The sequence below is a fragment of the Sus scrofa genome, chromosome 8, assembly GCF_000003025.6.
Source record: "Sus scrofa isolate TJ Tabasco breed Duroc chromosome 8, Sscrofa11.1, whole genome shotgun sequence".
Classification (NCBI taxonomy): Eukaryota; Metazoa; Chordata; class Mammalia; order Artiodactyla; family Suidae; genus Sus; species Sus scrofa.
This window is the reverse complement of record NC_010450.4, coordinates 52,363,302-52,382,694: the sequence shown is the minus strand read 5'-3', so window position 1 is coordinate 52,382,694 and position 19,393 is coordinate 52,363,302. Positions and strand designations below refer to the sequence as shown.

At 43.7% G+C, this 19,393-nt stretch overlaps 2 protein-coding genes across 4 annotated transcripts in view; one reads left to right on the top strand and one right to left on the bottom strand.

Moving 5' to 3' along the window:
* MARCH1 (membrane associated ring-CH-type finger 1) overlaps positions 1–7,185 on the top strand; it is a 575,522-nt gene extending 568,337 nt beyond the window's left edge. For both annotated transcript variants that reach the window (XM_021100588.1, XM_021100587.1), the window contains one exon: positions 3,057–7,185. In XM_021100588.1, coding sequence (XP_020956247.1) covers positions 3,057–3,355 — 299 coding nt within the window. In that variant the 3' untranslated portion in view covers positions 3,356–7,185. The remainder of the gene's footprint in view (positions 1–3,056) is intronic.
* TMA16 (translation machinery associated 16 homolog) overlaps positions 11,328–19,393 on the bottom strand; it is a 28,161-nt gene continuing 20,095 nt past the window's right edge. The window contains exons 4-8 of one of the 2 annotated variants that reach the window (XM_021100589.1): positions 19,267–19,351; positions 17,875–18,023; positions 16,848–16,944; positions 13,654–13,696; positions 11,328–12,501 (exon numbers count right to left, since the gene is read on the bottom strand). In XM_021100589.1, the coding sequence (XP_020956248.1) occupies positions 13,669–13,696; positions 16,848–16,944; positions 17,875–18,023; positions 19,267–19,351 (359 nt within the window). In that variant the 3' untranslated portion in view covers positions 11,328–12,501; positions 13,654–13,668. The remainder of the gene's footprint in view (positions 12,502–13,653; positions 13,697–16,847; positions 16,945–17,874; positions 18,024–19,266; positions 19,352–19,393) is intronic. The other variant, XM_003129012.4, reaches the window with a different exon arrangement.

Below are 19,393 nucleotides of genomic sequence, written 5' to 3'. Positions count from 1 at the left end.
ACTGGGTTAGTCAAAGAAAACAAATGCATCTCACAGGGAGAACACCCTGGAAACACCCATTTAGCCCCATTTTGGCATCTCCTCCCAAGACATCCTTCTGGTGAGTTTTCCAATGTAAAATCTGACGACTGCTCAATAATAATTTCTAAAGAAAACAAAGCTCTGCCTACTGAGTCCAAGGCAAAGAGGAAGGTGAGGCTGTGTCTGAAAGAAGGTGGTTGTCTGGGCAGGGGCTTTGTGCTCAACTGGTTTTGGGTGGAGGAGGGGTTCTCTGCACTCTGAACTTGGCTTCAGGGAACCATGGAGGCTTGGACAGTCCAAAAGTACATAAAGGAAGAGCAACCCAAGCAGAAGAAATGGGTTCAGGGACACCTTGTGAAACAAAGCACAGGCTCCAAGTCTCTAAGAACTGGTGGAGGCAACGGCCCCAGTTACTCTCAGCCCAGGCCCTCAGGGGAGTCACAGGTCCTGGTCACTACTTCTGGAAGGAGAAGTGGAGTAAGAGGGACGTCTTCAGCTTCTCCAGTGAACTGGACTGGGCGCGGGGGGCACTTCACTTACAAGTGAAGAGAGGTTGTGAATTTTGGCTCTATGGAACAGATGGAGGCACAGTGTGGGAGTTAGGCTAGGAAAGCTTTCATTTACCCTTGAGATGTCTGCCGAGCAAGGAACAGACCAACCAGACCCAAAGTCTGTGCCTGTCAAGGTCCCAGCTGCAGAATGGCAGTGACTTCATTAAGGAGCAGATCCATGCCACCCGAATAGGAAATAATGTGAAGCTGGAGGGGTGAAGAGGTTTGTTTCCAAGGGGACAGCACTGGAGGCAGGTCATGTGGGACAGGGACATGCAAAAGTAAAGATGAGAAACGCCAACAGAGGAGGTGTCCCAGCGAAGGCTCAGGAAGTGAGTCTCTCCAGGGAGCCGTCAATGGTGCAGTTCAGCTACCACAACACGAGACCCATGTGATTCATGAGACCCATGTGATTCATGGAGGTTTCCCTAAGGATGCGTGGCAAAGCACCCATCTCCAGCCTGCCTGTGGATGAGACCTCTCCAAACAAGGAGAAACTACTGCTCAGTTCAGTTGCTGAGAGCAAAAATCCCTCTAGACTGAGAGAACTCTCAGGTGTCAAATTTGTCTACTGAACCTTTTCTGCAAATGACCCAATGAAGGAGCTGAAGTGACTGACCACAGACTTCTTAATCCTGGCACTCAGACCACTTGGACTGGGTGACTCCTAGCCAGAAGCCTGTCCCTCATGCTGTAGGACATTGGCCAAGCAGCATCACAGCCCCCACCCAACATTGGGCATGACAGCCAGCATCTGACTCTTCCCAGTGATGGGGACACAGCCATGCCCAGAAGAGAACCCCCACTCAGAACAGACAGGACAGGAGCTGGCAAGTCCTTCAATAGGAAGCAGACAGAGCATAGGGTTTATTTTGCTTCCAGAAACATAAAGTGAAGATCACTCTCACAAAATGTAAGCAGGACATCTCTTACCACGATTCCCTCAGAAGTGAATACAAGCAAAGCAAAAGCACAGTTGCCCCTGCACAGCAGTCTCTTCACAGCCATTTCCTTCCTTGAGAGCCTCTCACATGAACACAGGCCACCCCCAGGCTCTGCTCTCCACCCTGATGTCCGGAGAGGTGGGCCCTGGACCTCACGTTGAATGTTCATGATTATGACTGCCTAAACGCTGCGTGCTTACAAAGCAGCTCTCCTGTGATGCTTTTAAAAGCTGTTTGTGGAGAGTTCCTGTTGTGGCTCAGCAGGTTAAGAACTCGACAGTCTCTGTGAGGATACAGGTTTAATCCCTGGTCTCAAGGATTCGGCATTGCTATAAGCTGTGATGTAGGTCACAGATGCAGCTTGGATCTAGCACTGCTATGGCTGTGCTGTAGTCTGGCAGCAGCAGCTCTGATTTGACCCCTAGCCTGGGAACTTCCATATGCTGCAGGTGTGGCCATAAAAAGAAAAAAATAATAAAAATTTAAATGAATAAAAGCTGTGAAAGAAAGTCCATTTCTAGTTATGGTGACGGAGATTAAGAGAAAATATTGATGTCTAAGAAAGGGATGGTGGAGTTCCTGTTGTGGCTTATCATGTTAAGAACCTGACTAATATCCATGAGGATGTGGGTTTGATCCCTGGCCTCAGTGGATTAAGGATCCATTAAGCGTTGCCATGAGCTATGGTGTAGGCCGGCAGCTGCAGCTGAGATTGGACCCCTAGCCTGGGAACTTCCCCTGGCTGAAGGTGCAGCCCTAAAAAGGGAAGAAAAAAAAAAAAAAGGGATGGTTCTCAGTAACAAAATATAAGATGGATAAAATGGGTGATGACTAAGATCCTAGGTCTTATGTGGGTCTGGAATCAGGAATCCTTTCTCACTCTGGTGAGATGTCCCAGCTTCTTCTTTTTTTTTTTTTTTCCTTAAATTTTAAAGGTAATGAAGGTAGGCAGGAGGCCTTGTAGTGTTACAACCCCATACATGGGTACACTATTACTTTACCTTCCTAAAAGAGTTTTGTTTTATTTTATATTGTTTTATTTTAGTTTCATCATTTTATTTTTTGGCTGCTCCCATGGAACATGGAGGTTCCCTGGCCAGGAATCAAATCTGTGCCACAGCAGTGACAACACTGGATCCTTAACCACCAGGCCACCAGGGAGTTCCCAAAAGTATTTTTTTAAGTCTGCTTCTTTCCCTCAGTATGTGCATTAGCCTTCCTTAAAGATTCAGCTGTAAGGAATAAATGTGAAGTAAGTGTCAAAGTGTTGATGTAGCACCTGGTAGTCATGGTAAGTACAAAGGGGAATGTCCCTGCAGAGGCAGGTCAGAGAACTTCTCCCTGTGTGCTATTTTAACAACACCTCGAGAATTTTAAGGCAAATAAGCAACTCAGGTTATAAATCTTACCAGCTATTATGAGAGATTCCTTACCTATGAAGCCAGCAGGCAGGTGTGGTCTTTTGAAGGAACCATAGGAAGAAATGACCTGAGATTCATGGATGACAACTTAGGATAATGGTCTCTCTTCTGTTTCCAAGGTGTCCTTGAGTGGCCGTTTTGGACCAAGCTGGTGGTGGTGGCCATTGGCTTCACAGGGGGCCTGGTCTTCATGTATGTTCAGTGCAAAGTCTACGTCCAGCTCTGGCGCAGGCTCAAGGCCTACAATCGTGTGATCTTTGTGCAAAACTGCCCAGACACCGCCAAGAGGCCGGACAGGAGCTGCCCGTGCCAGGCGAGCTCGGACGCCAAGGCCGCAGGGGCAGTGCCTGCAGCCCAGACGGCCACTGGTGCACTGCCCCCTGCAGAGGGTGGGCCCCCTGAGGTCATCCCCGTGTGATGGGCCAGCCTGGAGCCTGGTCAGTGGAGTGCAGCCTGGCCCCCAGCCACTATACCTGCCAGAAGCAATGTTAGTGCCCTCCTCATCTTCTTGCCTCTTTGACTCGTCTGTCTTAACTTTGCTCAAAAAGGAAAGGAGGAGAAACACCGCAGGACCAGGGATCCCAGGAAGCAGAGTCTCAGTGTGAAGAGGAAATGGGGAAGGTTTGCTGGAGAATGATCTGAGACAATTGAGAACCTGTGGAGAAGGGACACTTTTAGGCAATGAGGACAGATGGACAGATCCGTGTCTTCACAGTAGCAGGGAAAATTCAAGAACACAGACTCCCATTGCAACGTGTATTTCTTCTAGGGCCTCATAATGTTAACTAGCTCATCTGGAAATTCATACTTGGTTTTATGCTTGAAATTGTCTGCATTCTCCCCAAGGCACATCAGAAGCAAAGCTGGCAAATGCCTATTTTGATATTTATATTTGTCAGCCAACAGGTTTTTATGGCTATAGTGGAGTCCAGTTGTTTTGAGAGATGCATGTTTTTTAAAATAGATGCAATGCACATTTGAAGATATTAAGACTTGGAATTCTGTTTAAATCATAAAGGGTAGATTTTCAGAGATTTTTGAGTTTAATTAGCTCTGTTAAATACCCATGGAAATCCTGTGCTCTACCTGGTCACCCTCAAACAGCGTTGTCCAACAGAAATAAAATGTAAGTCACAAATGTGGGCCACGTATGCAATTAAAAATTTCTTAGTAGCCCGTTAGAAAAAGATGTCAAATGAATTTTGATACCATATTTAACAGTATATACCCAAGTTATAATTTCAATGTCATCAATATAACAAATTATTGAGATATCTTCTATCTTTTATATATATATGAACCAGCTTTCCAAAACCCAGTATGTTTTATCCCTACAGTGTATCTCAGTTGGAATTAACCGTGTTGGATAGCACAGCCCCAAATCAGGGACAGAGCCTCTGCTTCATTTAAAAGTTGAATATTTCAAAACAGCAGCTTAATTCATTCTTTTATTCAAAGTATCATAGATGTTATTTTACAAAGCACTCAATCAAATTAAATATCGTGGTTGAAGAGTTAGATGAAATTACCATTTTTCTAAAGGGGAAAAAAACAGAAAGGCTGACACAAGCAGCCTGACTGTGGCAAAGTTCTGAAATGAATTTGTTTGCTACTACGAAGCACTTATGATAGGGGAAAATAAGAATTAAATATTTTTTGTTATTTAAGTCAAATGTACTTTTTTCTTCTTTTAAACCCATATGAGGTGTCAACTTGACATGTACATGAGTAGTTATGACCAAGCATTTAGACAGTATCTTAAAAAGCTGGCAGTATTTCCTTTGCTCAGCTGGGAAGCAAAAATATTCAACGGGTTCTGTGACAAGTAATACATTGAGTTGCTCAGGTTTGACAGTTCAGCCGATTACCGTATTCTTTGCATATTCATGTAAAGCCAGATCGTGAAAGATACTGCAGTGAGCTAGATTAACGGTTATAAATAGAGTGGCCTGTCAGAGATGTCTTACGTAATCGAGGTGATGTTTTTGCTACCTATCCTGTTTATTACTGTGGAAAGGCAAACAGGAAGACACAGGACCACAGCATGAGCCCCTCAGTGTACAAACCACAGTGATGCACTTTGTAATGGTCGGCGCGCGCGTGTCCTCGCAGGTTATTCCAGGAAAAAGGAAGGAGAAAGTCACCTTTATGGAGGAGAAAGATGTTACGTCACTAGTGGCTGGCACTGAGTCCAAACTGTCCCTGTTTCCAGAAATAAAGAGGTCAACAGCGCCAACTTTGGGTGTGTGTGTGTTCCTGAGTGTACATGCCGGACGCCAAGGTGTTCAGGAGGCAGGAAACAAAAGGTTTAAAGCCCATCTTTCTCACAACTAACTGTGGGAGTATGGAATGAAGGTGCAAGAAAAGCAAAGCTGAGGCAACTAAACTGGACCAAAACTTTTGCACAAATAAGGACGTGGCATGTGATAAAAATAACATAACGGACCTTAAACAAACTGAACTTTGTATTAACCTCTTAAATTTCCACTTTCAAAGTTTAATACACTCACGGACAGCAAAGCCTTATGGCACCTCAGCCAGAGGACTAACCGTGATTCATTTTCTCTGATAATTTTCCCAAGCATTTTACTAATCCATTTTCCCTGAGGTTTAGCTATGGCAACAGTGATTTACAAATACTCCTGAGGGAACAAATCTATTCACCAGCAAACAAAGAAATTGTTGATTTCTCTTTTGTTTGCTCTGGAAGGAAAAGGATTATTTACCTGAATTACACCGAAAAAAAAAATTAAACTTTATATAAACCTTTTAGCAAGCTCATTTTGCAGCAACTGGCTAAAACAGGCCTCATTTATTAAGGGGTACAACAAACACTAAGAAAATTCTAGAATGAAAAGTAAAGATAAGCATTAATGCGTTAATGATGAAAGATGGCATAGTGTTTTAAAACCTTATCTAAATTCTCAAAATTAACTTGAATAGGCTTTGACTCTCTTGAAATGAGATGATAATATAGCTCCCTACCCGGTTTAAAAGTCAACATTTTTCTGCTATTCTGACTTTTTAAAACCCTGAACTCCTGAATTGAAATCTTTCAAGTTTTCCCTGTTTATGGTTCAAACAATCTGAAATAGCTGTGTGCACTGAAAACTTAATGTTGATTATCCTCTTTTATATTGAGTAGCAATGGCACATTTGCCCCTTCAATGGACGGGTTTGGCTTTGTGGCAACACTTTTGTGGACTGGATATGCCCATCAAAAAGAAAAATCACTTTCCAGAGTGGCAATTTTTTGAAGCATGTTTACCTGTTTATGTATGAAATAAAATGGAACTGAAACAAAGGACTTAAACTGAAGAATAAAATTCCAATTCTACTAAAACCTTGGCTTTTATAATCATGAAATTATCAAGACATGTATGCTGTTAACTTTTCAAAGAACCTTTACTTTTATTGTGTAAGATCAAACTGTAAAGAAATGAAATTCAGTACTTTAAGTGATACACAAAAGGCAATTAAGCTTTTAATACAAACATGAACAAAACAAAAATGTCAAAATCAAAACAAAAATGTTCCCATTGACCAGGGATATATAGCAATGGGGAAAACAAAGGAGTCTTCCAGAATCCCTGGGGTTAGACCTTACTGTGAGTGCTGTTACACGTGATTACAGCCCCAGAGAGAAGGCCAGAGTTCCACCTACCCTTTTTGCAGAGGTCCTTGGTAGCCCTAAAAGATTTATCTTTTGGCTGCAAAAGTGGCTCATTAGAGCAATGACATCACTAAGTATTCTAACTGTCAAAGAGTGAGGTGGGGGGCTGTCCCATCTGCCTGACACAGCTACCTTTCCTCGCTAGGCCAGTGTACATTCTAGAACAAAGTGGAACTCTTAAAATTTATCACAATCATCACTGTAGTTGCTCTAGGGTAACTGTGTAGGACTGACACTCTGGTTAAGAAAAATGAAAACCAATTATCTTTCCTTAAGTCAGCCCAAAGGTGCTATTTTACATATCAATACAGTTGAAAGGAAGTACTGTTATTTTGGGCTGCAGTGTTTCCTCCACATCTGAAGAAAGCCCAACTGAAATGCATTAAAGCAAACAAGGAAGCATTATTTTAACTGTGTACAATTTTGGGGATTGAACATTTGTACTTTTTTTGGTTTTACCTAATTCTCTGGCATTAACAATTTCCTGTTTTGTGAATAATGTGTACTAAGACAAGTTAAGGAAAAGAAAATAATTCTCTGTGAAAAGACTTTGTATATTAAACAGGTGACCCAAACCGTTGTTGTGGTTTCTATACTTTTTGCCTAACTTACCTGGATTCTGCAGATTTGTATCTGCAACAAACGGCCTTGGGTTCCTAAGATTGTTTACAATGGTCTGGGTTTTTAAGTAAGGTCTAACATATAATTATTTAAAGGCCAACACGGGCTGATTATTAACTCGTGACATTTTAGAAAGGAGTAAATAAGTGCAGTAAACAAGGGAAAACCATTGCAAATAATCTATACAGTTCCAAACCCCAGTTTAAAAAAACAAACAAAAAAAAACTTTATGAAAAATCATAATGTAATCTAGAGGATTTTCTCATAAATAAGGCTTAGCTAGATGAAAGACTATAACAGCATTTTTCTACCCAGAGATAATAAAATACTAAGACTTTGCGGTTCTTTGTCTTTGTAGGTTTTTTGGGTTTTTTTTTGTTTTTTTTTTTTTCTTTTTAGGGCCATACCCACTGCATATGGAAGTTCCCAGGCTAGGGTCAGATCAGAGCTACAGTTGCTGGCCAGATCCAAGCCTTTCTATGACCTACACCACAGCTCACCGCAATGCCGGATCCTTAACCCACTGAGCAAAGCCAGGGATCGAACCCGAATCCTCATGAGTACCAGTCAGATTCGTTTCCACTGCACCACAATGGGAACTCCACAAGAAAGACTTTGGAAATTTGTTTCTAATCTAAGAGGTCTAGTGATTAGTAAAGAAAACACCCCCACTCCAGAGCCCCAGCTCCTAAGCGTGAAGTCAGGGTGCCTACAGGCCTTTCCTGACTCTGTGTGAGCTCATTCTGCCCAGATCTGTGGTCTTGTCCCACCTCCTGAATTACGAAACGCCTACAACAGGAAGCAGCCTCTCTGCACTCACTAATGACCTCAAAGTGGAAGCTGCACAGAGACCAAGGCGATAAGGGGTGGGGCAGACTCTTAACTCAGGGAGATGGCAAGGAGGGCAGCAAAGTGCTAGACAAGAAACGCCCAGCAAGAATCAGCACTAAGGAAGACAGTCCATCACTTACTGAGAGATGGCAGAAGAAAGAGCAGTGGAGGCCCAACTCCCAGAGTGTCTTGTCTGAGGGAAAATGGAAAGGAGCCATGAGACAGCACCACAACCAAGGGTGGGTGCCTGGGGCCGGGAGTCGACCCCAAGATGCCAACTGAGCAGCTCTCCAGGCAGAGGTGGAAGGTCTCCCACCTCATCTAAAACTGGAGTACAGGGACCATCTCACTGGTCCTCCCGGAGGATAAGAGCCCGTGTGGTTCTGCACAAGGACTGCACATAACTCTGCTGAAGCTCAGGTCAGCTGCTCCCGAGCCTGGGTCAGTGGACATACAGGTGATTGGGGTGCCAGCTCAGATGGGACACCTGGCCACTCTGGAAGGGATGGAAGGCCAGTGTGTCTGAAAGGAAGCCAGCCAAGGGCCCGGGGAGGCACACTGAGGTTGAAGGAGCAGTCAGGAATCAGATCCTCCCGGGCTTCTCTGGCCTTGGTGCCACCATGATTTCATTCCACGCCCATAGGACAACAGTGCAGGTTTACCAACAGCAGCAAATGTGCTGCTTGTGGGGGGCATGTCAGTAACGGGGGAGGCTGTGCTGTGGGGTGTCAGGAGAGCTCCATCTCTGCTCCACTTGGATGTGAATCTACAACTTCTTTTAAAAAAAATAACACCTTAAAAAAAAAAGTGGTCAGAAGTAAAACTACGCCCCATCAAATAAACCATTAAAAAATGTGATGACATATTACAAAAATATTGGACAAAGAAGTAGCACATTTTAGTGTACATTTTTAAAAATTCAGGATGTGTGTACATGTATAATTGAATTGCTGTTGTACAACAGAAATGATCACAACCTTGTAAACCAATTATATAAACACAACCAACTTAAATAAAACTTAAAAAAAAAAACTAAAAATTTCACAAGCAACTCTCAAGAGTGGATTTAAAGGACAAGAACGGTGGCATGAGGTCAGTCAGAAGTGACTGCACGTAGTACAAGCCTGATTTGGGAGAGAGGGCCTGGCAGGGCCTGGCAGGGGCTGCCCAGTCTCCATCTCAAAAACTGAAGCAAAAATACTAACTGAATGAGATGGGGGTGAGGGGGGGGGCGCTAGGGTGGAAAAGAGCAGGGGAAGAATCAAGGATGAGGCACAGGCTCCTCTGGCTTCAGAAATCAGGTAAAGAACTTGGGGAGAATCAAGGTGTCTGAGAAGCTAACACGGAGTGGGATTCAGAATATGAGTATTTGCCTTTGAAGGACAAAAGCTACCACATCTATCAAATTAAAAAGTAAACAATAGTTTCCATTTTCTCAGTGATGTATAAAAAGTCAACAACCTAGTGCTGAGGAGACAAGTACTAAAGTCCACTGGAAAGTTGTAAAATAATTATCTCAAAGTTGGAAAGCGAGTTTTTTAGGGACAGTGGACATCCTCAGCAGTTCTGAGAATCCCCTGGAGACCTGCAGACGGAGGGGGAAACAGACTATCTGTTATTCTCCAGCTGGGCTGAGCCAGCAGGTTCGAAGGAGACAGACAGTAAATGAGCTTGCTTCGTTTATTTTTTTTTTTCCACTTTTTTGGCCACATCCAAGGCATATATGTATGTCCCCAAGCCAGGAACAGAATCCAACTTATGCAGCAGCTGCAGCAATACTGCATCCTTAACCCACTGCACTGGAACCTGAGCCTCCACAGCGACAAGCCAGATCATTAACCTGTTGCAACACTCAACCTTGGCTGGTTTAGTTTTGAAAGGTGAACTGAAAGCACACACAAGGTGGCAGCTAGGAGCTCTGAATCCAAGCTGAAGACAGGAGCCAATGCAGAGCTTCAGCAGGGTTGAGGGGGTTGGGGGGACAAGGGACAAGGAATGCCCAAGTCACAGGAGATCCTGGTGTGAGCACTGAGGGCCCTGATGGGTTAGAGAAAGGCTGGGAGGTCTCAAGGTCACAGAGTGAGATCTATCATCCACAAGACTGAAGGAATCACAAAAATGGCTGAAACAGAAGTGAATGGACTGTAGTATTTGCAATAGGAAGTAAGGAAATGGGGACAACGATAGCTTCAAAGGATTACGGAGATATGATCTGGAAGTGGCACTGAGCCAAGGGGACACCCATTCAACCTCCTGCCCCTGAAGCACAAGGACCCTAGGAGTAGAAACATCTCCTTGAGGTGAAGAGACCTACAGGGAGATCTATGTCAGCAAGGCAAGGAGGTGACCAGACATTAGGGACAGCGACCACAGACACAGGAGTTACAGAGCTGAGCTCAGAAAGGTATCCCTAGTCCCTAGGTGCAGACCAGGGTTGGCAAACCAGGCCCAGCAGGCCAAATCTAGCCTGTAGTCTAGTGGGGAAGGCCAAGATGGCTTTTGTATTTTTAAAGGGTGGTCTCTTTTACACACACACACACACACACACACACACACGCACGCACGCACGCACACACACAAATGCAACAGGACTGCACTTGGCCTGCAATGTCTAAAGCATCTACTATTTGCCCTTTTACTATTTGCCACCCACTAGTGTACACACAAGTGTCAACAAAAGGTCACTTTCACTCTGCTCCATGGCCATGGACTGAACAAAACATGGTGCACTACCGACAGAAAAGGGGCCTGATAAGCATCACTGCAAAAGAACACATTCTACAGATGACTAGGGGGTCATTTAAGAGCATTACTCTCAAGACAAATTATCTCTTAGGCTACTTTGGTCGAGCCAGGAGTAACATGACAATTATGGCCCTAAATTCATTCATTCAACAAATATTTACCTGTTCTAGTTCCAAGCAGTATAGCTTGCTCCATTTTTTGCTTTGATAGCACAGGGAAAGCTAGAAACAAATGTCTGAGAGGAAAAATGATCTGCCATTTTCACAAGTTAATCATCTAACACCAATGCTTTTTAAATATCAGACCAATTCTTATTCTCTTTACCATAATTTATGTCTCAGTTTTTATAGCAGTTTTGAAAATAAAACTGAATCCTTTCCCCCAAAAAGGACTTTTCCGATGATTGAAGAGACAGGAACCAACTACATAATCATAAAACCACACTTTTTCATGGCTTACTGTAGCCAAATCAATCAATCAGTAAATTACTGAAAACTAAATAATTAGACAACTTACAAAGTGAAATTATAGAAATGTTTTATTTTTAATTTTCTAAAGTAAAAAACTGTTAGTAAGGCTTAGTGATACTCAGTTACCTCATAAAACTTTTTTTTCCTTGAAAATACTCAAATACACTTCCATTGCATTCTTTATAAAAAGACTAAAAGATACTTGCATTTCTCAAGTTCTGTGAGGAACATTCTGCACATTCATGTTTTTTCATGATACTGGAAATACTGAGCTATATGTCAATTTAATTTATCTTTTAGAAGAAAAAAATAACACAACTGAAATAACTACTTTTCTATAATCTTGCTGTTTCCACAAAAAACAACCTATCATTTTTCACAATGAGAAAGTAAAAAATAATATAGAAATCAAAAGAGCTAACCTGAAACCATTTATCCCCTTTATCAAGATAACAGTTTAAGCACAGGAGCTCTACATAACAAGGACTCCTGTTTGATTTTGTTTTTAACCATTTAACTAACTCTGGCTCAAAGGCAATAAATAAAAGCAATGTACAACCCATATGTGTATATAAATTCTATATCACATATTCCCCTTCACAAGGAAAGAAAACAGATTAATGTAAGAGGAAGAATAATGAAACCTCACTACTAAAAGGCAATTCTGCCATCACCACTGCTCAAGAGGTATCCACAGTAACCTTCAGTAGCTGCTGCCACGGCCCTAAGTGTGAGATTAGGTTATTCCAAGCAAATGTTAGGGGAAAAGTACAACACGTTTGTCCTCATTCATACTGTTCATTCAGCTCAGAGATTCAGAGAGATCACTCCTACCTAGTCCAACATCCTAATGTATAAGAAAAGCAATGCTCATTTTTAAGTAAAAATCGTAATACTGTTTTTGAAACTGCAAACGGATTCTTGTCATTTAAGAGAATGAGTTAATAAGGAATTCTTGTATCTAGACAACTATTTTCCATAATCGATTCAAGTGTAACATGAGGTTCTCCAATCATCTGCAGCTTAAGGAAGGACAATCACTCCACTGCGGTCATCTCCTGGTCCGTGTCACTGTCACTGGACTCATCTTTCAGTTCCAGCTCCCCCAAGTCTCTGTCTATGGCTGGATCCGTTCTCCGCTTGCACTTCTTAGGCAGTGCATCATTAGCACAAATCTTCCTCATTTTAATATTTGGCAACTTCTTCAGATCAAAATCCCATTCCCTAGACAAAAGAGAGCATGGGGGGTGGTGTGGGGGAAGGAGGGAAGCAATAAAGGCAGTATTCAAACCTCAGAGATGAAAATTTTCTGAGTTTACAGCAGACCCCAATGCATGAGGAGGAGACATGTCACACGGCCAAGGTTTGCCTTGCCCACACTGACTGCATTTCCTCGCCAAGCTACTGCACAGACCTCCACTGACTCGACATCTCCAGCACGATACCGGAAACACCCGGCAGAGGCTACAAGGAGGCCTGCTCTGTTCCTTCTCCCTCACCACACACTCCCTTCACCAGGACACAGGGTACCCCGGGGCTCAGAGGCAGGAACTCTGCCATCCTGGACAGTCTTTTACACACACAATGGAAGCACAGCTAAGCCCCAGTTATCAAAGTGTTTATGGTTGTAACAGAAAACTTTTACTTTTTCAATGTCACACTTCTGTGACAATCTTGAGTTCAGTTACTGAAGGAACAATGTGAAGCCCATTTTGAGACGTGAACTATAACCAGCGATAACAACAGTCTACGCTAACAACTTCTCAGTTCTGGCTTTCTTTGGAGAGGTAGGATATACACTGTTTTAGGAACAAAGAGAACATTTGTGTCTCTGATTAATACAAGCAAAAAAAATTTAAAGTATAAAAAGACTCTTAAGTTCCATGCATTTACATGATAAATACAAGTACATGGGCTAAAAAGTGAACTATTTCTTAATATGATCAACAAATTCTATTAGAGCTAATATATTATATATTTTCTATAAATTCAGATATATAAATATATAAAATAAGCTTAATGGTTTCAAATAATATGGATTAAAATCCATCTAATTTCAAGAAAATTTCAGACTGATCAACACAATCTAGCTAAGACCAAAGTGATTAATAAAAATTATTTCCTAAAGACAAAGAACCTGAAATCTACTGACTGCTCTCTCTGGTCACAGGTACCACTAGAGAGACCACTGGGCCAACCCACTCTTCAGATCCAGTGCCTCCCTTGGTACCATTTCCCGCTAACCATCTTCTCCAGAAGCAGGAGCTGCAAACAGTGCGGGTGGGACTCTGGGCCATCAAGTCGGCAGCTGGAGGAAGAGACTGGGTCTCATGTACTTTACACACAGTTTGAAAGAACAATAAAAGGGACACTCACCTGAAAATCTTCAGATTACTTGCATTTAAGATGTCTGGAATCTCTGGGAAAGAAAATAATTTATATCTATTATGAAATGTTTTCTATTATATTTATAGTTTCCCTATTTATTATCTCAAGAGACTGGCATTCCCATTGTGGCTCAGCGGAAACTAATCTGACCAGAATCCATGAGGACACAGGTTTGATCCCTGGCCTTTCTCAGTGTCTTAAGGATCCAGTGTTGCCATGAGCTGTGGTGTAGGTCACAGACTCAGCTCGGATCTGATGTTGCTGTGGCTGTGGCCAGCAGCAACAGCTCCAATTTGACCCCTAGCCTGGGAACCTCCACATGCTTTGGGTGCAGCTCTAAAAAAGAAAAAAAAAAAAAAGAAACAACAAATAACTGACAGTCAGCGAGAACATCCAAAGCAATACAAAATTTCAAAGCACGATTATAATGCTAATGAAAAGTAAATTTTGCAAGTATAAAGAACTTCGTTTAAGATTATTAAAAAAGAACACTATTAAATAATATATTCCAGCACAGAATCTGTGAGATAAAATAAACCTATCCACAAAATAAACCTTGTCCTTTTAAACCACAAAGGTACCTGGCAAATTCTAACTATCAATCCCCTAAAAACCATGCTAGATTTTTAAATATTTTCTCGATGAAAAGTATAATTTTTTTGAGCATATAATTCACTTTGGCAAAGTAGAGTTTTATCTGAGGAATGCACGGATTATTTAACATTAAGAAATATTATTAAAAATGTAAAAAAATTTAAAAAATAAACTATAACCAATATATGCTTACTAAAGTCCAATAAAGTTTGAAGCCATTTTTAGTAAAAACCAGATATACAATAGTGCCTTTCCAAGATTAGAAAGTTTATCATAGGAGTTCCCATTGTGGCGCAGAGGAAATGAATCCGACTAGGAACCATGAGGTTGTGGGTTCAATCTCTGGCCTTGCTCAGTGAGTTAAGGATCTGGTGTTGCCATTAGCTATAGTGTAGGTTGCAGACACAACTTAGATCTGGCATTGCTGTGGCTCTGGCATAGGCCAGCAGCAACAGCTCTGATTAGACCCCTAGCCTGGGAACCAACATGTGCCGTGGGTACGGCCCTGAAAAGACAAAAAAAAAAAAAAAACCAAAAAACAAAGATACTCATGACCATCCTTACTGATGGAACAAAAGAGGCAGGTAGAGCAAAAAATGGAACAATGCTGTGAAATATTGGCTACTGTGATAAAGTATTAATTAAAATCCAGTATCAATTAATGAAAAAGATAAAACAAAAATGTTTGACACAACTGTACACTGACTTTTACAACAGCTTTGGAAAATAAGAGTATGAAAAGCCAGATGTTTAAAAGGTATAAATTAAGCACAAAAAAGTTTTATATCCTAATCAAGTGAGTCAGAACCAGTTATACCTCCATGGGGTATGGGATATTAGAGTCTGGTCCTCTTTGACCCTTTTATCCCCTTATCAAAACAGCACTTGGGATAAGTTGCTTAAGTGTTTCTAGGCGCTGTAAGCTTGCTGGAGTTCACAAAGCTTTCTTCACCAGACAACCTCCAAGTCTGGTGCAAGTCCTGGGGGTGACTGGAAGAACAGGAGGTGCGAGCTCAAGAGTGGCCCCATCAGCAGAAGCTGCCTGAGGTGCTCTGTCAATCACTTGAATTAACTGGGCAGCTAAAGGATGAACAGGCTGAGCAGAGGCCACAGGGAGGCTGACAGGATGGCACGCTGGGACCGAGATGGCCTGCGCAGGCTCAGACACTGAGCACACCTCACTGAGGAGCTGGATGTGGGATGAGAATGTCTGCAGGGTCTGGCATGAGCGACAGCTCACGATAACATCACTGACTCAGACATGATTCTCATGGGAAGCTGGGCTTTGCTTTGGGACATGTGGAGTTGGCAATGCCCAGGAGACATTGGAGCAGAGTTTCTGAGAAACTCAAATTTGATGGTGCAAGTCTGGAGTAACAGTCATGAGTCAGAGTGGACAATATGTTTGGAAGTTATGAGCACTTAGATGGTATTTAAAGTCACAGGACTGAATGAGATCAATTTGGGAATGGGTATAAATAGAAAAGAGAGGAGGGTAAGGTTCCCTTCGTGGCTCAGTGGTAACAAACACAACTAGGATCCATGAGGATGCCGGTTCCATCCCTGGCCTTCCTCAGTGGGTTAAGGATCCGGCATTGCCATGATCTGTGGTGTAGGTCGCAGATGCAGCTTGGATCTGGCATTGCTGTGGCTGTGGCCTAGGCTGGCAGCTACAGTTCTGATTCGACCCCTAGCCTAGGAACCTCCATATTCCACGAGCGCAGCCCTAAAATAGTTTTAAAAAAAAAAAAAAAAGAGAGAGAGAGAAAGAAAAGTAAAGAGAGAAGGCCCAAGGACAGGGCCCTGAACTGATGGTTTGTGAGGAGATGGGAACTGGAGTCAGGGCAGTGAGCTGGGAGAAACCAGGAACGGGAAGTCTCAGGGCGTCTGTACCCAATGCTGCAGGAAAGCTGGCCGCAGTCACCCTCTGTCTTAGCAGCTTACAGGCAGTCAGTGATAAGGTCTGGTGTCCAGTGGTGGCTACAAGAGCCTATTTAAGGGGCTCCAAATAAAATGGAAAAGGAGGAGATGGAGATGCCGAGCACAGACAAACTCAGGCTGACTCTTCCTCAACTTCATATACAAGGTCCAACATTAGGCACCTGAGACACTAAACCTCACCTGACTTTGAAATAACCTGGGAAGGAGGTAGATAAGTAAGTTACCTCTATTTTTAAACCAAAGACCCAAGGCCAGGAGTGAGCAGGAAAGAGCCTGCCCTGTCACACAGTAAAAGCCATAAGGACTTAAGGCAGATCCAGCCAGTTCTCCAGCTCTTCTGCTGCTTTTTCAGTTAAGAAATCACTTCTCAGGACTGACCAAGAGGAACCGCCATCCACTCAGGTTCCTAGTATCACCAGTGGGTGAGAACCGCCAGGACATCCACTGGGAAGATGCCCATCTCTGAGCCTGCTGCCAGCCTCTGACATGGCTCGAGCTAAACAACCAGATGTTGAGAAAACAACTGCCCCTCCCATGGGGTCCACCCAGCATAAAGCTGGGGTGACCTATTAACTGACCACCAGAGTGACCCCATTCACCCTCCTGGTGCCTTATAAAGAGTGAAGTGTGAAATCCTAGGTACCCACCGGGGGCTGTAGCTGAGGCAGGGCCCCAGGGCCCATTCTGCCAGCCAGAACCTGTAAGCGCCGAATCCCATTTTTCTCCTGGTGGCTGTTGCACACCCTGCAAGCACAGTGAGAACTGCCAGGATGGGACCAACACAACACTGGCTGCAGGGGAAAATGCCTGTGGGGGTGCCCCCCTTCCCTGCCCACAACATCACCAAGGATAGGCTGGACCTGCACAACTATAACCCCAGGGTAGGTCCTTAAAGGTCCTATACTTTACTGCTGATACTATTAAAGTTTAAAAATCTACTTCTGCTATGAGACATTTCATGTACTTACTTTCCAAGCAAATCCACAGAACACTATGGCCTACAGAGGCCAGGCAGGGAATGTAAAGGAAGCAGTAAGCTTGAGGCAGTGCACTCAGGACTGCAGGGACAGCTGCCATGCTGCTCTAGCAGGTGACATGTGACAGTGCCAGACATGACACTTTAAGAGAAGCCAGAAATCTACAGCTCCCCATGAGATCAGCAGATGTTTTCATACTGACAACTAATAGCCCAGCCAACACCACCCTTAGGCCACATATAGCCGCTGGGCGGTCTCCTGTCTGCACACTGTGCAGGCCCTCACTCTCCCACCAGGCGTGGACCTTCAGTGTTGGGACACACTGGTCTTTAGGAAATGGTATAAGATGAAGAGCAAGCTTGACTTCTACTGTATCTCAAGAATGGCTTGTTACTGCAGAATTACAGGACCAGAAGGACGCAGCACATATGCTACAGAAACACCACATAGCTGGAGGTGGGCAAGTAGTGACACCAAAACAAAACAAATGCAGTGTATGCCAATGGGAACGTCAGTCACAGAAGGTGATGTCACTGTCAGAAGTGAGGGTTTGGGGCACCCAGGGGAAAAAAAAAAAAGAGAATTCAAAAATTACTCCAAATACTCAAAAGGAAGAAAATCAAAGTCAAGCAAACAGTGAGTAATGCTAAACCCTGAAAGGGCCCCAACTGTGACTAGAGGGGACCAGGAGACACACCGAAGCCATAGCCCTGGAACTGCTGTCGCTCGCGCTGCACCGTCTGCCTGATGGCCGCCTCTCGTGCGCAATGCCGCCTCCCCTGCCTGGCCCTGACGTCATTCTGCAGCTCTATCTGCTCCAGCTCGTCGTTGAACCGACTCAGATACCTGGAAAACAAGACATCGGGGTCAGTTAGTCCACAACCTTCACAGGACAGTGCCCACCTTGGCCTGCCCTTCATCCTTCTCTCATTCTCATTGCAGCGGTCTTTCTGAAGTCTAAGTGTGACCACCCCAGGGCGTGCTGTCAGTCTCCCACACTTCCCATTGTCCTCGATACAGCCCACACTTGTACACTGCCCTCTGAGATCTTTCAGGAGCTGGCTACTTATCCGGTGACCACAGTCCCTTCCTTGAGCCTATGATTTCAGTCCTATTAAATGTGTGGCATCACAAATACACTGCTCTGGAGTTCCCGTCGTGGCGCAGTGGTTAACGAATCTGACTAGGAACCATGAGGTTGCGGGTTCGATCCCTGCCCTTGCTCAGTGGGTTAACGATCCGGCGTTGCCGTGAGCTGTGGTGTAGGTTGCAGACGCGGCTCGGATCCTGCGTTGCTGTGGCTCTGGCGTAGGCTGGCGGCTGCAGCTCCGATTCGACCCCTAGCCTTGGGAACCTCCATATGCTGTGGGAGCGGCCCAAGAAATAGCAACAATAACAACAACAACAACAAAAAAGACAAAAAAACAAACAAACAAACAAACAAAAACAAATATACTGCTCTCCCCCTGGGTCTTTCAGAGTTTGCTCCCTCTGCCTAGAGGCTGTACACACTATTTCACTTCAACCTGCTAACCCTGTCTCCAGATGTCAATTTAGAGGACGTTTCTCCAGGAAGCCAAGAAACTGGCTTAATACCGACCGCTCTGAGAGGGAGTTCCTGCTGTGTCTCAGCAGGTTACGAACCCAACTAGTATCCATGAGGATGTGGGTTCAAGCCCTGGCCTTGCTCAGTGGGTTAAGGATCTGGTGTTGTCATGAGGTGTGGTATAGGTCGCAGACAAAGCCTGGATCCTGGGTTGCTGTGGCTGTGGCGTTGCTGGCAGCTGCACCTCCCATTTGATCCCCAGCCTGGGAATTTCCATATGCTGCAGGTGCATCCCTAAAAAGAAAAAGAAAAAAACAAAACAAAAAAAAAGAAAGAAAGAAAACAAAACACGCTCTGAGGCCCAGCCTGGAACAAACCTACTAAAATGGCTAAGCTAGTACAGGAATCCAAGGTCTCTTCTGGTAACGAAGCCCATTTGCCATCTGTAAATCCAGAATAAAAACTCTGCCTCTTGAAGAACCACAGTCAGTAAGAAGGAATCCCTCTTACTGACCCTCTGCTCATAATATGCCCGGCATTTACCTTTCAATTAAGTTGCAAGCGGCTCTCTTTGAATATCGTACTTTTTGGGGATCGAGATGATTTTGAAACCACTGCAGTTTTTCACCTGCAACAAGTACCAAGATAGTTTACCACTACGAGTCATCAT